The 20,012-nt window shown below is 34.8% G+C and overlaps 3 protein-coding genes and 1 non-coding gene across 5 annotated transcripts; 1 reads left to right on the forward strand and 3 right to left on the reverse strand.

The window, feature by feature from the left end:
* Positions 1 to 1,355: 1,355 nt before the first annotated feature.
* On the forward strand, positions 1,356 to 6,130 carry LOC139871307 (F-box/LRR-repeat protein 12-like). The gene is made up of 5 exons (XM_071859033.1): positions 1,356 to 2,235; positions 5,120 to 5,217; positions 5,477 to 5,543; positions 5,825 to 5,877; positions 6,071 to 6,130. Exons 1-5 carry the CDS (start codon positions 1,356 to 1,358, stop codon positions 6,128 to 6,130), a joined length of 1,158 nt encoding a protein of 385 aa, XP_071715134.1.
* On the reverse strand, positions 5,116 to 5,276 carry LOC139873806 (U1 spliceosomal RNA). Its single transcript, XR_011767525.1, has one exon. It is a non-coding gene; the product is annotated as a U1 spliceosomal RNA (small nuclear RNA).
* Positions 6,131 to 6,443: 313 nt separating the features above from the next.
* On the reverse strand, positions 6,444 to 10,553 carry LOC139872387 (metal tolerance protein C4-like). 2 transcript variants are annotated; one of them, XM_071860248.1, is made up of 14 exons: positions 10,395 to 10,553; positions 10,029 to 10,310; positions 9,884 to 9,938; positions 9,648 to 9,780; positions 9,502 to 9,557; positions 9,095 to 9,209; positions 8,963 to 9,020; positions 8,750 to 8,868; positions 8,178 to 8,297; positions 7,290 to 7,391; positions 7,137 to 7,209; positions 6,977 to 7,044; positions 6,839 to 6,896; positions 6,444 to 6,753 (listed from the first exon to the last, which is right to left on the reverse strand). In XM_071860248.1, the coding sequence occupies exons 2-14, from the start codon at positions 10,285 to 10,287 to the stop codon at positions 6,629 to 6,631; spliced, it is 1,341 nt and encodes a 446-aa protein (XP_071716349.1). In that variant the 5' UTR covers positions 10,288 to 10,310; positions 10,395 to 10,553; the 3' UTR covers positions 6,444 to 6,628. The 2 variants fall into 2 exon arrangements, with proteins under 2 accessions (XP_071716349.1, XP_071716348.1); XM_071860247.1 differs by having other exon boundaries at positions 10,029 to 10,553.
* Positions 10,554 to 11,595: 1,042 nt separating this feature from the next.
* LOC139871714 (mannosyl-oligosaccharide 1,2-alpha-mannosidase MNS1-like) lies at positions 11,596 to 15,725 on the reverse strand. The gene is made up of 14 exons (XM_071859446.1): positions 15,273 to 15,725; positions 14,858 to 14,905; positions 14,368 to 14,562; positions 14,133 to 14,245; positions 13,956 to 14,021; positions 13,658 to 13,829; positions 13,453 to 13,542; positions 13,206 to 13,330; positions 13,045 to 13,110; positions 12,854 to 12,962; positions 12,680 to 12,778; positions 12,472 to 12,552; positions 12,225 to 12,395; positions 11,596 to 12,128 (listed from the first exon to the last, which is right to left on the reverse strand). The coding sequence occupies exons 1-14, from the start codon at positions 15,426 to 15,428 to the stop codon at positions 11,892 to 11,894; spliced, it is 1,728 nt and encodes a 575-aa protein (XP_071715547.1). The 5' UTR covers positions 15,429 to 15,725; the 3' UTR covers positions 11,596 to 11,891.
* Positions 15,726 to 20,012: the final 4,287 nt, after the last annotated feature.

The following is a 20,012-nucleotide window of genomic DNA, read 5'->3' on the forward strand; positions in this document are numbered from 1 at the left end:
TTGACGTTTTAAGCATGTTTATTCTCAGGTGATTATTAAGAGCTTCCGCTGTCGCATACTTAAATAAGGACGAGATTTGGAGTCCATGCTTGTATGATATTGTGTAAAAACTGCATTCAAGAAACTTATTTTGTTGTAACATATTTGTATTGTAAACCATTATGTAATGGTCGTGTGTAAACAGGATATTTTAGATTATCATTATTTGATAATCTACGTAAAGCTTTTTAAACCTTTATTGATGAAATAAAGGTTATGGTTTGTTTTAAAATGAATGCAGTCTTTGAAAAACGTCTCATATAGAGGTCAAAACCTCGCAACGAAATCAATTAATATGGAACGTTTTTAATCAATAAGAACGGGACATTTTAAAATGGGTCAAGCTTTCGGGTCAATTGGGTCTTGAAAAAAATTAGACCTAACGATGTAAATCAAAACTTAAAAAAAGATTCAAATGAGTTTCTCACCAACCTATTGAGTCCTGCACAAAAAATGAATGAACAGGTCTAATGGCTATCAATACTCAAAGATCAATAAATAGAAATAGGTCTAATGGGTTTTGTGAATGGGTCAAATGGGTCAAGCATAAAAAGTTTCATCCGTAAAAAATTTATAAAGCATTCATGTTTATATCATTTATTATGTATATTAATGTTTCTTATGTATATTTAATAAATAATAATAACTAAAATAATGTAATAAATGTAAAAAAATTGATGTAACCCGTTTGACCCATTTGACCCAATTGACCTGTGACCCGTTTCGACCTGTTACCCAAACCAACCCAAACTGACCCATTTTGACCCGTTTAAAAAATTGACCTGTTTGACCTATGACCCATTTCAACCCAAAACCATTTTGACCCGTTACCCAAACCGACCCAACCTGACCCGTTTGCCAGGCATAGTTGCACTCGAGCAAGCTCAAGTTAAAAGGCTAAAAAATAGGGAGTAGTACTTCACGTTAATTTATTCTTCACAAAACGGACTCTCCAAATCTTGTGCTTGAGCGGCACTCAATCTGCCTAAACTTAACCCGGCCCAATATAAAGACCCAGTAGCGTTATGATTTCGTGCCTATTCTGCGTTCCATCAACATATAAATAAATCGAATACTCCGTATATATTAATTTACCAAAAATATTATAGCATCCTTAACGATAATTTTTGTTTGCGAAACCGTCATTATTTTCGTCGAACCTCAAAGAACCCTAACAGCAGTAGCCGATCTCATCATCTCGATTACAGGTACTAAATTATCGCTTTATTTATTTTTTATTAATTATTAATACTAATATAAATTAATAGTTAGCAGCCTTGTTATATACAGAATATAGTGAACTGATCGATCTATCTATGGGTGAATATTCAAGTATCCGACGTTGTACTAGGAAACTTCAACTTGATTATGACACTTGGTACTATATTTATCAAAAACTAAATTCAACTATTGATCAAAATTCATTCGGTCTAACATGTGTTACTTTTCGTGATATTCAAAATTTAAGTCGTAAATCCTTGAAACTCCGATGCTCAAATTCAAATACTAACTCTATCATTGATTCGGTTACCATTGATAAACTGCTTAACCGACATACACAATTAGAGATACTTACTCTTGGTTGTCGTGGTTGCCGACATATCACATATTCATGTTTAACCCCATTACTAAAATATGGTTCTACATTGCACTCTCTTTATCTTGTTTGGTGTGAATTCATCACTGACACTGAACTTACATTGATTGCTTCTGCTTGTCTGTTGTTGTCTGTTATCAGTCTTAGGTGTGCATATGAGGTTAGTGATCATGGGTTGGAAATCTTATCAAAATCATGCACATCTTTAAAAGAGGTGAATCTCGTTGATTGCAACAGTATTACTGACAATGGAATTTATTTTCTCAACCAAAATTGTCGTCAACTAAGAGCACTCAGAGTAAGTGGTTGTTATAATATCGTTGGCGTAGGCTTTCGAGACTGTTCTCCAACTCTTGCTTGTTTAGACGCTTTTAATTGCAACTTGGATTCTACGGGTGTTAGTCAAATTGTAAGTGGAGGTGGTCTCGAGTATCTAAATATTTCCAGTCCCAACCGTTTAATTGTACTGGAACCTATTGGTTTAGGATTTTGTTCAAAACTTAAATTCCTTAACATTGCTTACTGCTCTTTTGTCGATGATGATGTTATAGTTAAAATCTCAAGAGGTTGTCCTTTGTTACAAGACTGGAACTTAACAGGTTGTAGGGGTTTTTGGTTGGGAGCAAGGTTGGAGAATTCGGATCTCGGGAGATCTCATTTGGACTTTTTAAGGGAGATCTCGGCATCTCGGAATAATCTCGGGGAGATCTCGGACGTTGACTTACGTTGACTTTATAGTTTTTTTAATAAAAATTATACATAAAAACATAAATATATGTATATTTATATACGTTTTTACGAGATTTTACCAAAATATCCGAGAAATGAGCCAGAAAATCTTAGAAATTACGAATTTTACCAGAAAATCTTAAAAATTAGCAAGAAAATCCGATAAATCGTGGCTTTGACTAAGTTTGACCCCGTTGACCGAGAAATCTCGGGAGATGAGCATCTCGTCTCTGTTGCCTTCTAAAAACGAGATCTCGGGAGATTTGCAACACTGGTTAGGAGTCAATTGGACTATATTGTCAACATGTGGAGACACTTCGTGTCGGATATTGCGAAAACCTTTTGGAAGGATTGCAATTTATAGGTGATGGCTGCAAACGCCTGTCTTTGATATACATTGAGAAAGGCCGGAAGAATCGAAACGCAGTCCATCGTTTTAGATTGCAAAGAAAGGATGTTGAGATCAAAAGGGAAGTAAACGATAGGTGTTGGGTGCAAACTGATGATGGATTATGGAATCATGCCCGAAGCTGGGCATTTAAAACTCTTGAAAAGTTGGGCCTGTGAAAGAGAACATTGAATATTCTACTTTTTTATTCATACATCCGTTGTCCGCTTTTTATTAGTATTTTATTAGCGCATGCAGTTTAATATTTTGAAGTCTCGATTTGTTGTTTTGTTTATGTGCTCCCTTACAGACATTTGAACATTTTTCTTATTCAATAAAGCGTAAAGTTGAGTTATGTATGCTTATTTGAAAATTGATTAATTCTTTTATTATTAATTTATTATTAATTAATCTTATCTTATTACAGGAAATGATTATTATGCAAATGTAGAAGAAACAAAAGTTTTTGGGATCCAATGCTTCAGAGTACGAAAAGGTGATAGATTGCTATGGACGTTCAGAGAGAGATGTATATGTACCAGCAATATCGGGATTGTTTTAAGCGAATGTAGCTGGTAGAAGAATAGGTTTAGGGAAGACTCAGGTTCCTAATGATTCTGCTTCAGCTTCGTCTTCTGCCAGGACCTACTTTTCTCGTTATGTATCAAAGAAGAACCACATCACGTATTCATGTTTCTGCTAGCTTTCCATTTCAATGTATGGAATGAAAGTTTGTTTCTGCCATAGTTTGATCCAGACTATTTTGTTAAAATCATTTTAATATATTTGTAAAAGTAGAGCAACCGACAATTAGTAGAGCAACAGACAATTAGTGTGTAAAACAGTGTGGTCAAGTTTTGTATTGTTCTCATTTTAGATATCAGTAGAAAAGGTGTAATATAACGAGTTAAAACATATATAACTGCTACTAACCGTACACCCGTATTTAAGTTCACAATCTACATGGTCCAACACAAGCTGGATTTGACCCTACCCTTTCGGAAGCCCTTGCACCTATCAAATGACCCGAGCCCGGCTCAAGTCAAGCCTCCCCTTTTTGCCAGTCATAGCACAAACAAATAATGTGTACTTAAATGTAATTTTAGTGTTGGTTATTCATTTGCCTGCATGTTTTAGGTTTTCAGGATATTTGAGTTTATTCATTCAAGTAATATTAGCGTAGAAGTATATTACAACACGACATAATAAAGAAAAGTACTAATTATTTTATAAACATGTGTGAAGAATCAATAAGAAAAATTTGATCTACCCCACCATCACAAATTACAAATTATGATGTAGGCTCGACCACTTGAACCGACCTTATAGCAGCACCCCTTCAAAGTGCAATGAAGGTCACTACCCTAGGCATTCATGATCACCCATTGACCCCATCCAAATAAGTGAGAAATCCATTTCCCTGTTGCCCATTTTATACTACTCTCACTTTCTACCTTTTTATCATCCTACCAATGTGGGACCTTTAAAAAAAAAATTCATCAAATGCATTTACCTTACCTGTTTAGTTCATGACTTATTAACTGCCAATTCCTTTTCATCACGTTGTTCTATTGTAATCCCAAACCATAGAATTTGCACAAATTGTATTTCCTTTCTGGAGATTGGTATAAATATGGGTATGGGTATGAAACTATGAATGATAACTTTAATTAAAGACAAACTGCGGACTTGAAACTGAATTCATGATTATGTCAAACAACTTCTTCATTGTGCATCAGTGGACGAATATATATATATATATATATATATATATATATATATATATATATATATATATATATTGATGAACGAGTCTACAACACCACCCAATCCCACATATGTGGGGTATGGGGAGGTAGGACGTAGACGATCCTTCTCCTATCATAGAATAAAGAGAAGTCATTTCTCTACCCCGAGTGAAACAGTCCAAAGAGTAGAGAAAGTCTTCCCTCTCTCTATTCGACGGATAAAGAGATTGCTTCCAAAAGGACCTCCGGCCAGAAAATATAAAAAAAAAAAAAAAATGTATTCGACGGAACGAGTCTAGTACCAGAAAATGTATTTGATTTATACCTTTGTTCGTCTTTTTGTTCACAATCTACATGGTCCATCACAAGTTGGATTTGACCTTACCCATTCCGCCTACCTAAAAAAATATGACCAGAGCCCGGCCCAAATCGACCCGCCCAAGAAACAAATAATGTGTATTTAAATGTAAGTGTGTTTGCATTGGCTTGCATACCCTTTTAGATTTTCAGAAGTATTTACTTATACAAACAGAATAAAAGGAAGTTGTAATACTAATAGTTTTTATCAATTAGGAAAAAAAACATATAACAAAAACGTTGGATTTGTGTATTGGGCAGGAGCCGCGCGAACGCAGGCTCCCACTGGCACAAATTATGATGTAGGCTCGACCACTTGGGCCGACCTTAGAACAGCACCCCTTCAAAGTGCAATTAAGGTCACTGACCTAGGCCATGGGCATTCATGATCACCTATTGACCCCATCCAGGTGAGTAATTCAATTCCCTGTTGCCTATTTTATACTACTCTCACATCTCCCTTTTTCATCATCCTACCAATGTGGGACTTTTTTTTTAAACATCAAACAAATGCATTTACTCCACCTGTTTAGTTCATTACTTATCAACAACTGCCACCTCTTTTTCTGCACATTGTTTCACTGTTATGTCAAATGATAGAATTTGCACAAATTGTAGTTCTTTTGCAAGTTTGTGGAGATGGGTATAAATATGGGTATGGGTATGGGTATGGGTATGGGTATGGGTATGAAACTATGAATAATAAGTTAAATAAAAAGACAAACTGCGGACTTGAAACTAAAATTCATGATCATGTCTTAAACAACTTTGCTTCATTGTGCATCAGTTGACAAATATAAATCTCTTTAAAGAAGGAATTTAGTACTAAAAAATGTGTTTGATTTAGCTGCAAATATAACTTTGTTTATATTTTAATTTTACTTAATTTTATTTTCTTTCTAATACTTTAACTTTTATCCTAAGGGTTTTAATCTCACACTATGTTTAACGTTTATCTTAATGAAGTTTCAATCTCGCACAATTTGGAAAGTGAACTTCGATACAGAGCCGTTCAAAAGGTGAGTGTTGCATGCAATCCAACATTTTGAGGTAAATAATGATGAATCACTGCCGAATCTTCCAATCAACATTTTTTTCTTTTACCATCAAAATCACACTCCATATGGTTCTTTGGAACTAAAGACACCCAAATATGTGTACTCACTTCGTTGTTTGTCAAGCCTAAACTGATTCTAACTTGTTGGATTTCAGTGTAATCGGACGAACAACCCTTGCTGCCAACACATGAAAGGCAAATGTGTAGGGTTGTAGGCAGCTTTTAAATGGCCTTCTGTTGTTTTTTGATCAAAAAGTAGTGTTTTTTAAACAGCCTTCTGTTTTTTGATCAAAAAGTAGTGTTTTCCCGTGTTTTTAGGAGTCTGGTAACATGTGGATGATGGTAAGAAATTGTCCCTACAACACAAAGTGATGCATACTTGGACTCTCAAACATTTACATGGTCACGCCAAACACGTAGTGAAATTTTTTACTTAAAAACGGGGTCAGAAAAATGAGAACCGAGTCTTTTAAGTGGAGCAAAGTTTACTAAGCGAATGAAAAAATTACATTACAACACAAAGTGAATGTAAACGGGTGAAAAAATTGCAACTGAATGGTAATACACTAATTTCCCATTTCTTACAAAACCATTTCTTTGCTTTTTACTCCTCCAAAAAACAACATAGATTAAAATCCAGCAAATCCACATCTACACAATAATTATGATATTATTCAAATTTCTTGCAATGAGAAACCTCTTTTTGTCACCATTCACGGGGGTGGAATAATTGGATTGTTGACCTCAATATCAACATGTCTAATTCCAGGAACAATTTCTTGTATTTCTTTCTCAAGTCTATCAATTTCGCTCGCTAGAGCCCTAATCATCTCTGCACCTGTAATCAAACATTAATATAGTCAACGGAAAGTTCCTTATAATTTGAATGAAACTTGCAAACAATCAAAAGTATAACTACAAACCATATAATTTCATGATCTTATGCCTTTGTGTCTTATCCTTCATAACAGCATTGCAAAACTGTACACAAAGATTATTATAATCCTCATGTCAGCAAATTTGATTCATAATAATAATTAATAGACAAAAATGCCTCTTACCTTTTCATCCCATTCTTCGAGTCCAGTCCTAGTAAGATAGTTCTCAACCAATTGATCACTATTGAAATCTACACCATAAAATGTCAAATATATTAAGGGAATTAACAACACTTAAGTTAGATTTTCATACATAATAAAGGAAAAAGAATAGAGTCATCACCTATTTCTGCCTTAAATCTAAAGGAACCAGGACCAATCACCTCACTTTTGCAATCATATAAAGCATCCACAACCTGCAACCGAAATTTAGGCAAGTATAACTTGGTCACAATGCACTCGCCGAGTTAAAAGTAATCTGTAGTGCAATATTTACCGGGTCATTCTTCAAAAACTCAAGAACCCTTCTCATATCACGATGATCAATTGATCTACCAATCAATACATGTCGATTTCTTTGGATGAGAAATATAGCCACCTGCAGAATCAGTTATACAAACTCAAGTTTTTTGCTTTTAAAAAAAATGTTATACAAACTCTAAGTGCTTTTAAAAAATGGGAGCAAAATCAAGGAAAAGACGCACAAGGCTAAAAAAATCTATTGATTTTTAGATAATCAAGTTGTCATAACTCATGTCTTATAGTAATAGAGATATCTAAAATGAAGAAAAATTTATAAAAATGAATTAATGATAACATGTAGTAAATATAGAAAGTTATCATGCTTTGGTTTCTATACTTATGAATTCCTTGATGATAAGATCATATAGGGTTTTCACGGGTCAAATCGGGTTAATAAGTAGAATAATGTGAACTGTAAGTACAGGTCAGGCATTTTTTTTTTTTTTTTACCCAAAACCAACCCGTGCATGATAGCTAACTGGACCGTCTTGGCCGATTAGTCCGACTAGTACCCCTACTAGTGACTTCTACAACCTTGTAGACAACCTTGATCGAATGTGTAGGATAGGTGGGAGGTGGTGACACACAACGACCAACCCTGAAAGACCACTCTTTCTTCTAAGGATGCCTAACCGCCGCACTGATCATCCGGCCGGGGGGGGGGGGGGGGGGGGGCGCTAAGGACAGAAGCAAGCTACAAGCATTAGCAACCGCTTTCGTTTAATCTTTTGTAAAAAAAAAAAAAAACAGCGAAGAAAACAAGACAGTAAGTTGTTGCGCTAACTTTGCAATGAATATTATAAGATGGTCTAAATAAAAAAAAAAAAAATATGCATTAAAGAAGTGAAAGAAAATAACGTACCACACCAAGAAGGTTTCCAACAATGATCGAACCAATCGGATCATAGATAGGATTCCCAGTCATATTCACAGCAACTAATGATGCAGCAGCAATTACAAGCCCAGTAACTGCAGCACCATCCTGCACACTCAATTACTTACTTTTAGAGGCATACCACAAACATCATATCATAAGCTTGCAAAATTGTAAAACTCGCGACTCGGGGTGAACTCGGCAAGAGATTTTTGAGGAGTTCTAGGCGACTCGGGGGAGAACTCGGATGTTGACCTTCGTTGACTTTTTAGTTTTTTAGTATATTTTATATATATTTAAGTTAATAATATCATTTATTAACTTATAGAGCTCAGATATGTTATTCTCATCACACTTATTTATATCTTTAACTCTTTATTCCTTAACTTTTTCTTCCTTAACTCAAATTCCGGCAAATAACTTCCAATTTCAGCCATCAAAATTCATTTTCTAGCCACCAAGAATATGAAAAAGGTGAAAAAAAAAAAAAAAAAAAAATTGAAAATTTTGCAGGTTTGAACGGTGTTGACTGAGTTGACCAAGGTTGACCGAGTTTTCACCTCTGTCATGACTGCAACTGATGTCGGATCATGTCCACGCCACATGTAGTTTCTCATTGTCATGCCTTCTGCTTTTGCACCTTTTCTCACCGCATGCACTGCCACAGCAAGAGAAACACCTACAACAACAAAGCCCACGTTTCATAGGACTCATTCAACATGTAATACTACAAACATATGAATCTACTAAGTAGTCAAAAACATCAAAGTCACCTTCAATAATGAATGAGACACCAATCACCAAAGCTGCATAGAATATATTTCCAGGGGGCTAAAAATAAACACATGTTATACAAGAGACAAACATTATTTAATGTTAATTAGAGACATTCTATACAAAATCACCTGTGTAGTCCATAGATTTTGAACTCCGTGTACAATTGTGGCACCACAACCAAGACAAAAGATTCCTACCGCAGATATTAAAGACCAAAGAAATCTTTCTTTAGAGTAACCATACCTAAAGAAAATAGAAAACTTAATCAACACATATTACAAACAAAACCACACACCAAAAGACATAACTATAATGTTCGATGAACATAAATGGTAAATATGCATTAAGCAGAAAGCTAAGTATGTAGATTGATCATGAAGATGATGATAGGAACTAGGTGGTTGGGATTTACTAATTTAAAAGTGCTTATCTGCTTTAAAATAATCAGATGCCCTACTACTACTAATATTTAACCTAAAATTGCAATACAAATTTTTAAACATGGGCATATATGGATGACAAATGAAACACTTACGGATGAAGTGCATCTGGAGCACGCTTAGAACTGTTTAACCCGTATAAAAGAAGCGCCTGCAACATTAATCTTCATCAATTTAGCTGAACTTGTCAAAAAAAGGACAAACGCAAAACAAAAACACATATGAAATGTATATTAGTCACCTGATTTGCAAAATCTGCAACCGAATGCACAACTTCGGCCAGCATAACATGACTCGAGCTCACAATCCAGACCCCAAACTTTAGTGAAAATACTAGAAAGTTGCACCATAGAGCTGTAGTTACTGCTCGCTGGCTAACATCAAAATTTTTACTAATTCAAATTCAAATTATATGTAATATAATAATATTTAAGTATAACAAAAATAACAAACATACGAGTTTTGATTATGATATACCTGTGATCATCCACCTCTATCTTCTTCTTAATTATTTTAGGTCTAGTAATAAAACCTGCAAAAAAGCAACATATGCGTATTAATATACACAATACAAGCTTAAATCAGTGTAATTAAAGTACAATTAATGAATAATTGAACTTACTACGGTGAATAGAATAACGGAAATTATCTTCATGAGAAGTTACTGTGGCCGGTGAAGTATCACGACGTCGTAATGCAAATGGAGATATGAGTGAAATTAAGTGATGGCTAGAGTGAGGTGATAAATGATGATATGAATGAGATAGGTGTGGGTGGCTGTGCGGTGGTCCGGCAGGTGGATTGAGGATTCCGGCGAGGATTGGGGAGAGGTGTCGACGGTGAAGGCGTGAGAAGAAACAGCGGTGGCGATAGAGTGGCATCAGTGTTAGTTTATGCTAGCTTGCTTTGCAAAACAGCATTAGGGTTACAATTTTTTTCAAAAAACCTAATTTTTTTATTGTTTCAGAACATCACCAGCTCGAGTTACCTTGTATACGTGTATCAGTTGTTTGAACGCGCCCAAAAAAAAATTACACAAATAACCCGTACGATCAATCAACGATTAATCACCATTATTTAGAGCATCTCCCGTCAAGCTTTTGATTTCTGGTATATCCTTGTCCCATTAATATTTAGGTTGAATATTCTTTTAGTTGCACTTGATCAAGCTTGGTGTAATACAAATTAAAAAGGTTTTTAGATGCTTAAAAAATAATCACCCTCTCACAATTTAATAGTCTTCTACCGATAAAAACACGGTTTAAAAAATGTCAGTTATCACAATATCTAATTTTTACAATTTTTATCTAACATTTTATCTACATTTTTATGTGAATATAATGGTATAAATTATCATTATATTATCTATTTGTAAAAGTGAACTATTCATTCTTCTTTTTTCTTCCGCCATATGCATAGTGAATGCTTCTTATGATGAGTTATGGCTAAGCCGTGACTATTGCACAGTCAATAGGTAAATCCGTCAACCACACATTTTTAGCATAACCCAAAAAAAAAAAAAAAAAAAAAAAAATATCACCCATCACAAACTGCAAGCCGGAAACTAAACTTAATATGGAACTCACCCTAAACTACAATCAAAACCACGCAGCTGAAACCACAAAAATGCTAGTATACAAAGTTTAGCCAAACAACAAATTCTTCCCGATCGGAATGCCACCCTCATCGTTGTAAAATGAAACCAAAAACCACCAAATTGAGGCACTTGAAAGGTTGAAACGAAGAATTTCATGTAATCGACCAAAAGGGAGTCGTAGCATTAAGATAATGCAAATGGCAGCAGCACGGGGAGGAGATAACAAAAGTGGGGAAACGAAGAAGATGCAGAATATGTGGGGAAAGAAGGAAAGATGAAGATCACACTTATATGTTTTTAGGCGGCCGACCATGTGAGTCTTTTTCGACGAATGAAAACATTGGTAACCACCACCAAACCCACCTGGTGAAGATGAAAACTTCCAATAAGTGACAAAAACCAAGTGTAATGACCTTTCCGACAAACAGAAAACATTTTGGGTGAAAAGAGCATTTCAAATGAAGAAATTCAGTCTGATAAGATTCCGGCATGACGATATATAAAGAAACTTCCACTAAATACAGTTAGCAAAACTCTTTTAACTTTATATAAACATGACATGTAAACATAAATAAACAATAAACCAGAGACATTAAAAAACCAAGAATTCAGATTCAGATCACATATAAATGACATTTGTTCTAATTAGGTTCACTTCAATTCATATGCTAGTATAAGGTATAATTAGACAAAAGGAATACATATAAGCAAAACTACATCTGTAATTATCTCTAAACAACCTAATCTTCTTATAAGAAATATAACTTTAACTATAAAACAAGTACAACGAAGTCAACATCCCCAAGTTCAGTTCATTACACATGGCCAATGAGAGCCGTATAATCACCAAAACGGCCTTCTTGGCCAAAATCTCCACAAACATGATGTTTAGGTCCTAGAATCACCAAAACGGCCTTCTTTCCTAGCACGTACTCTAATGTTATTCGGTTTACGTTGCTCAAGTGAACCAACCCGGGAAACAATTTTCAAAGGATGTGCTTCTGTATTGAATACCCACTCGTCCAATGATATAACTGATGGAGGCGAGAATAGAAGATATAAATATTTCAATGTTTCTGCAAGAAAGAAACTTTGCATCATATTGTCTTTCACGCCAGTATTAACCTGAAAATAAAACACCAAACAGATTTATTATTGTCATCTCAAAATATCCCATAAAATAAAATATTTAAAAAATAGAAACAAAAACAGATTGCTTACATCCTTAAGTCCAACATATCCCGCCTCTACACGAGAGTTCTTTTCAAATGCTTGAAATATGTTCCATCCCCAATCTTGATACGTCTTATTACCGGTCAAACGCCATAAGTAAAAGAGCGACTCGACTGTCTCTGGCCTCAATATGTTCCATGATGTACCCACAGTCATGTCCTACATTATTGTTACCACTAGATTGTAAGAAATCAACCAAAGTTTGAAAACTCTTATAATGTGTCAGAAAACTAACCTGCCCCGAATGGAAGAAATAATTTTCTCCAGCCAACTTTGTTGGTGTGGACTGATAGAAATTATAACATGTCCAAGCAAGCTGCATTTATACCCCAAAGATATTAGGCAAAAATCAAATTCGACAAGCTAACGAGTGTTCTTCACTATATTAATAATGTCTATTATCTATTATAATGGATGAAACATAATCAAAACTAGTGGAATACCTCTTCTGCCAAATTTAAGAATCGTGCGGATTCATCAGAACCATAACCAGATGACCCTAATGCTATCATTCCTGGAGCAAAGCATGCTAACTCATCCATCTGCTTGCATCAGAATTCAGAAAAATGTTTACTTTTATGTCATTTAATGTAAAATTAACAATTTGATTAAATTACCTTGTCGATTAAAGAATTTCCTATCTTCTCGGAGATATACGTAAAAGATGATGGTGCAGTTTTGCGGACCAAGCTCAATAGCCCTTTCATTGACGTCTCCCACATTTCTCTGTTTTAACATTTCAAGGAAAGTTCATAACTTGAAGTCAAATAAACAACTTAATAAAAAACCTTCAATATTTTGCTCTGACCTATAAAGCTTCACATCTGTGGTTTTGTTTCCTTGTATCCAAACTTTAAGTAAATACTCATAGAAACTGCATCCAAAAGTTAAGTTTCAACCAATCTCATAAACGCTATGTAGTCTGACATCATAAACTTTAACCATCAGCTTTAACGGGACAACTATTACCTATCCCCCATGGCTCCAAAAGTAATGGTTGAATGCGATGTTGTTCCTGTATGCGGATTTAAATAAATGGGGAGCAACCCGTCGGCAGGAAATGTCTTATTCAACTCTAGAATAACATTCTCTACCTGAAACATCAATTTGCAACATGATTTATAACCATGTTTTGCATCTAATTTGTATAAAATATTTACATATGATACTAAATGAGGAATATTTACATATGATACTAAATGAGGCAGTCACATACCTTTTGTTGATACTTAGGATCTCCAGTCCGCTGGGATAGTGCAATGAACTCCAGCTGCTCAGTACCAGAATCTGCCAGGATACTATCCCCCTGATGACGTAAAACATATTATATGACAAATTAATAAACCCTAGTCAACTTCATGGTCAAAAAATGAATCATATGTCAAACTTATATGTCATAACTCACAAGAAAACTAACTTACCCCAGTCCAACCAGGATTGTGTGCATTACCATGAGCCAAGTTGATGATATTGTAGGGTATACCAGAAGGTGTACTCCATGCAGGGAGCAATCTGTCAGCAATGTCTTTTGCCTTTTCAAGAAAAACATTTTCCCCAGATAGATCATATGCACTAAGAAGCCCACCCACAACTCTGTTGTGAAAAATAGCAAAAAATTAAGAATTAGGTGTGCCCCATCATGTGATAGATACTATATATACTACAAAACAACAGCATACATAGAGAGAAAAAACTATAGATTAAACCTTATAAAGCAACCTTATGGTAGTTTCAAACACACTGGCATCATAATTTTTATTGAAGTCCAAAGAGTCTGCAACCCACCTGCCAGAGATAGTATGTTATGATAAAATATACTCCGTACAAAATAAATAAACTTTTTTGGAGTATGGAGTGTTCGGAGTGAGTTAGATGACGGTAGATGTTAGAGCATACTCTTTAGCCCGTTGAAACTGCTCATCCAGGCCCATTATGTATAAGGTATCAAGAGAGTCAATCAAAGTTGCACCAAGACCACCAAAGCTGTCCACACCATTCTTTGATTGAGGCTAACAAAACAAATTAAACAACATATAAAAGGTCAGCATTATAGGGATTAGGGACTATCAAAACCAAATATCGAGAAAAAAACATTACATGATGATAGTAGCAAGACAGAAACAGTGTATACCTGAAGCTCATCATGACCCCAAGCATACTTTTCATACGAGCTCCATGCATGAACCATAGCATCTTTTACTTTTTCTCTTCGTTCAACCTCTATGGGGTCACTGGCAAGTTCATCCTTCTTAGTTACATCAGATTTTTTGGTGGGAATATTGGTCTTTGTAACTGAATCACCACCTTCATGCTTTAACTCTCCTAGCTGAAAAAGCAATTAAATTGCAGTCAGCTAATAACAAAGCAAAATCAAGACAGAGAAAAAATTACACAAATAATCACTTAAGTTCAAGAAACAAAAACCATTATATTATAAGGTAGCCATTATATGTTGAATAAGGTATAAAATTCGGACCTTTGCACTTTTAACACATAACACGATATTTCAAAGAAATTTTAGACATTTGGCACTTCTATATATATAACATTATTGATTTTGATTATCTACTAAACCAGACAGTGAAACTAAATATCCAGTATTGCAATTTAAACGAAGATACCTCATTTTGCAAACGTTCCACTTCTTCTTTCAACATTGAGAGCTCTTCCTGTCAATTGATACAAGTTCATTGATATCAGAAATAAACCAAGTAAATTGATTTTTTAACTCTTCCATTTCAGCTTCATTTTCAAACCCTAATCTTACAAAATGTATCTAGTATATCATGATTAATGAATCTAGTACGTCTACCAACTAAATCATGCAACAGAACATCAGAATTCGAAACAATTACATTATACCTAGCATCTGTGATAAAGTCTACTACATATCACAGCAATAAAAAACCTAACTTTATCTAATTTTAGTTTCATATTTCTCAAATCTATCATCTGAAATCATCAATTGAAGGATCTAACTACAAGCAACTAAATTCGGATAAGAACAAGTGTAATTACACTACACAGATAGAATACCTCATGTTTCATTACAATAGTTTGCCGATCCCATACAAAAAAGGACACAAAAACGAATGCAATAAAAAGTAGGGCAAGTCGTTTTGGTCGCTTCAAATAATAAGCCGGATTCAAGTATCTCCATCGGATCGACGATGACGATCTGCTCCTCGCCATTATTATGTCACTCACTTACAACTTTACGCGTGTTTATGTGCGTAAATGTATGTATTGATTGTAAATACAGTAATAAATATGATACAACAAGAGATTTAATGATGTAAGGAACTGAATTTAGGTTTCCGCAGATTAAGACAGATTGAATGGATGGATTTGATTGGCCGGAGATCACTCCCGTTCCAGTAACCGTTGCCGGAATCAGTTTGCCTCCGGGAAACGGGAGGAATACGGAGATTGTGATGGAATTATTTTGACGGAGACTAACGACTGAAGATACCTTCCTTACCTTCACAAATTAAATATCAACGAATATAAATATAATGTGCATTATATACCACTCCCTGTGTATTTGGGGAAGTTACATATTTGCCCTTCAACGTCTTTAATGATATGTTTCAACCACCATTCTTTTAGCGAGTTTCCGGATCCTCGGCTGCATCGCCGATCTTTTCGATTCTCGCCAGATTTCTAGTATTCCGGTATCGTTATTCTTCAAGATCAGGCGACGAGTGTCCTGTTGGTGCTATGATCTTCATTGGTTAATAATGCTAGTATTTTTTTTGTTGTGGATTCCTGGTTTCTTGGTTGCGAGGTGATGGCGATTGGTATTTTTCGGGACAACCTCTTATTGGTCGGTGCAGTGCTGCTGAGATCTTCTTCGTGGACATTTCAGATCTGATGCTTCGGTGATGTTCTCTTTTCTTTGCGACGGTTTGTCTTTATTTTTGTATATGTTTGTAATCTCCGTTGGGTTGTTGTAGGTTGTTAGGGAAATTTTTGTTTGGTTGCGTTGTCGGTCGGCGTTTTTCCGATCACAGTAGATTTGGGGTTTTCTTTGTTGGCATGTTAATACGTGTGGTAGCCTAGCAAAGTATGTTCCCCACTATGTTGGTGGGACCGTTTGTTTAGCTTGTTTAGTCATGACGTAGTTATTCTAGTTTGGATCTCCTATGTATCGTTTCGTACTCGTTGATCTCCGAATCATGTTATTACGTTATTTCGCCTGTAATATACTACGTATATTTTAGTAAGTAATTAAATTACGTACTTAAAAACTAACACAAAGTTATTTAGTGTCTCAAAATAACTTTATGATTTTCACTTATAAAAGTCTTTATTTATCAACTTTTACATATTTATTTGTGTTATAGACTTATAGTACAATTGTGGACATGACTTCCGATATGAGTTTGTGGAGGAGTAGAATTAGTATAATTGAGTAATTTGTATTATTTTTTTCAATGTGTAGTATATATTTTTTTTACCACCACTTATATAATTATATCTATATATTATATAGCTTCAATATATATTATGTATAAGTGTATATGCCTCTGTATCTATATGTTTTTATTCAGGTTATATATAGGTTCTGTGTATATGTTTGTATCTGTATATGTATGAATGTATGTATCTAAGTGCATGTATCTAAGTTTATATATGTATGCTTGTACCTATACCTAGGTATTTAAACCTATGAATGGCTCTATATGTATACATGTTTAGGTATAGTTATTTATACATGCTTATGTGTGGGTGGGAATATATATATATGTGTGTGTGTGTGTGGGTGTGTGTGTAGGGGCAGGATCAATGGGGAAGTAACCAATCGGGGGGAAGCAAAAAAAAAAAAAATTTCGTTTTTTTTTAAAAAAAAATTTTCCGTCATCAAGATCACACGAAAATATGAACATTTAGAAGAGACACTTCGTGATGACTGTTATTATTTAGGCGGAAAAACGATCGACAAAAATAACATTCAAGATAATATTGTTCGTGAAGAATATGAACGTTTTTTTCATGTTTTGTGAAGTAAAATTTAGCCCGATTTAGAGTTTTGGGTTTAGGGTTTAGGGTTTGGTGTTTTGGGTTTATTCCATAAACCCAAAACACCAAACCCTAAACCCTAAACCCTAAACTCTAAACCGTTCGTGTTAAAAACTCAATCTAAATCCTAAATCTAAACCCTAAATTTAAACCCTAAACCCTAAATTTCTAAACCCTAATATCTAAACCCTATAAACCCTAATATCTAAACCATAATATCTAAATCCCAATAGCTAAAACCTCAAAATACGCTCGAAAAACACGATAATTGTTATATATTACTTTTTCGAGCGTTTTTCCGCCAAAATAAAAACATTTATCACAAAGTGTCTCTACTAAATGTTCATATTTTCATCTCGTCTATAATGTTCGTGAACAAAGTTTTTTCAAAAAACGAAAAAAAAAAATTGCTTCCCCTCGCTTCCCCCCAATTGGTTACTTCCCTCTTGATCCTACCTATATATATATATATATATATATATATATATATATATATATATATATATATATATATATATATATATATATATATATAAGTGTGGGTGGGTGTGGAGGGGAAGGGGGTGGGTGGCTGTGTATTTTGATTGTTTGCATGTCTACTTGGATTTACATATTTTTGCGCATTATATTATCCATGCTTTTTGTCCTAATGTTGTGCATGACTGCTATATGTGTTTTCTTTTATGGATACTTTGTATGGTTGCTATTTCCGCACATAACTCTTACAGGTACATATGCCCGCACTATTCCGTTTGGAGGAGCATTCATGGCCGGAGGTCCTTAAGGAAGCAATCTATTGGCTCTTCGAGAAGAGGGAGGGACGATCTTATCTAGCCACGGGTTCTATACCCGCGGGTGGAGTAGGGACTTTCTTCTAATCTAGGGTTCGAGGAATGATTGTCTACACCCCACCTCCCTCATACCCTACATTCGTGGGATTGGGTATTGTTGTTGTTGTTGTTGTACTTATAGTACAATACTTGATAAAAAAATTTAGCAATTAAAACAAGTTTAAAACATAATTTTTTCATATAATTTTTATTAAATATTAACACAAGCGAACCCATTTAAAGTCGAAGTTGAGACAGAGAAATATTTCTAAAAAACAAAACAAGTTTTAATTATTTTGGTTTCTTTTCGAGAAACCAGAAATACATAACATGAAGATGAAGCCTTTTATAAAAAAATGAAAAAATTCGCAACCAAAGATATAAAGGAAAACAGGGGCGATTTTATGAAGGGACAAGCAGGGGCGGCAGCCCCAGTGGATTTGCAATTTTCAGTGTAAAAATTTTAAATTTTTCGACTTTGCCCCCGGTGGATTTTTTTTGCCCCAAAACTTAAATATTTTGCCCCAAAACCTTCAAATTTTGCCCAAAAATCTCCAAATTTTACCCACAAACCTTCAAATTTTGCCCACAAACCTTCAAATTTTGTCCACAAACCTTTGAATTTTGCCCCAAAACCTCCATAATTTGCCTAAAAACCTCAATTTTTTGTCCCAAAACCTCAATATTTTGTCCAATACGGTTTTATTTTTTTTTTGCCCCTTGTGAAAAAAAATCCTGGTACCGCCACTGAAGGAAAACGAAAAGAAACCAAACCTTACAAAAAAACGACAAGCCGCAACCAACATTAACTAATATTATAAACCCACCAAACTAACTAGCCAATCTAAAAAACATAACAGGACCAATCAAGAAAAAGCCAATCACTGTGCTTAAAGGCCAAACTGATTTAAGAGCTGATAACTTTTTCAATGCAATCCACGAACCTACCAAACTTCTTCACAACTACACTAACCTTATTTTTCTTAATCTTTCTTAATGACGTCTAATCAATTTAGACTCAACTTTAGCAAATCAAATAATCATCTTGTCAATCGGCTCCAATTGACAAGACGAGTATTTGAAAAACAAAATCCCTAGCTCTACTTTAATTTTTACTAATCATCAATGTGTAACATCCGTGTTACATCCATCCCACATCGGTTGGAGAAGGGAACGAAGCATGCCTTATAAGGGTGTGGAGACCTTTCCTAGCATGACGCGTTTTGGGACCACAAGCGCAGCTGATCTCATGAGAACTCTGCAGTTAAGCGTGCTCAGACGAGAGCACTACCAAGATGGGTGACCTCCTGGAAAAGTGCTCGTCGTGTATGGTTGCCAAGAAAAATCTGTGCGCCTACGGGCAAAGCGGATAATATCATGCTACGGGGAACGTGTTACCTGGGATGTTACACAATGTGACCTTTAGTAATTACGGCGTATTAAATATGAGTATATTAATTACTTTCTTTTATTAGTACAATATTTTAGAAATGTAAAAATGGCTCATGCGATTCACAGATCACAAATATAATATTGTGTCTATCTATATCTATACAATCTTCTTCATCTCTTCCAAAAAACACACAATCTAGTCTGTAAATCTGTAAAAATGGTGACGTCGGAACTCGGAATCAAAATTAATTAAAAGAAAGAAATGGTGCATTCTCCGATTCTTACTTATTTCTCCGTCATTACTCTTCTCTCCACTTATCCCCCTTTTGTTATTCTCCTGTAAGTTATTTTCACACAAATTATTGAAATTATATGATTACAAACTAAACATGATTTCTTGTTTAAGTTTTATTTATTTATTTCTAGGTTAGGAAATTTGCAGGGGTCTTGTTGTCATTATTCCAAAGTTGATGTTGGGGTAGAAATGTGAAAAGGAAAACTTATGTGCTTAAGCTGAATTGAAGACTTGAAG

The sequence above is a fragment of the Rutidosis leptorrhynchoides genome, chromosome 10 (assembly GCF_046630445.1).
Source record: "Rutidosis leptorrhynchoides isolate AG116_Rl617_1_P2 chromosome 10, CSIRO_AGI_Rlap_v1, whole genome shotgun sequence".
In the NCBI taxonomy this organism is placed as follows: domain Eukaryota; kingdom Viridiplantae; phylum Streptophyta; class Magnoliopsida; order Asterales; family Asteraceae; genus Rutidosis; species Rutidosis leptorrhynchoides.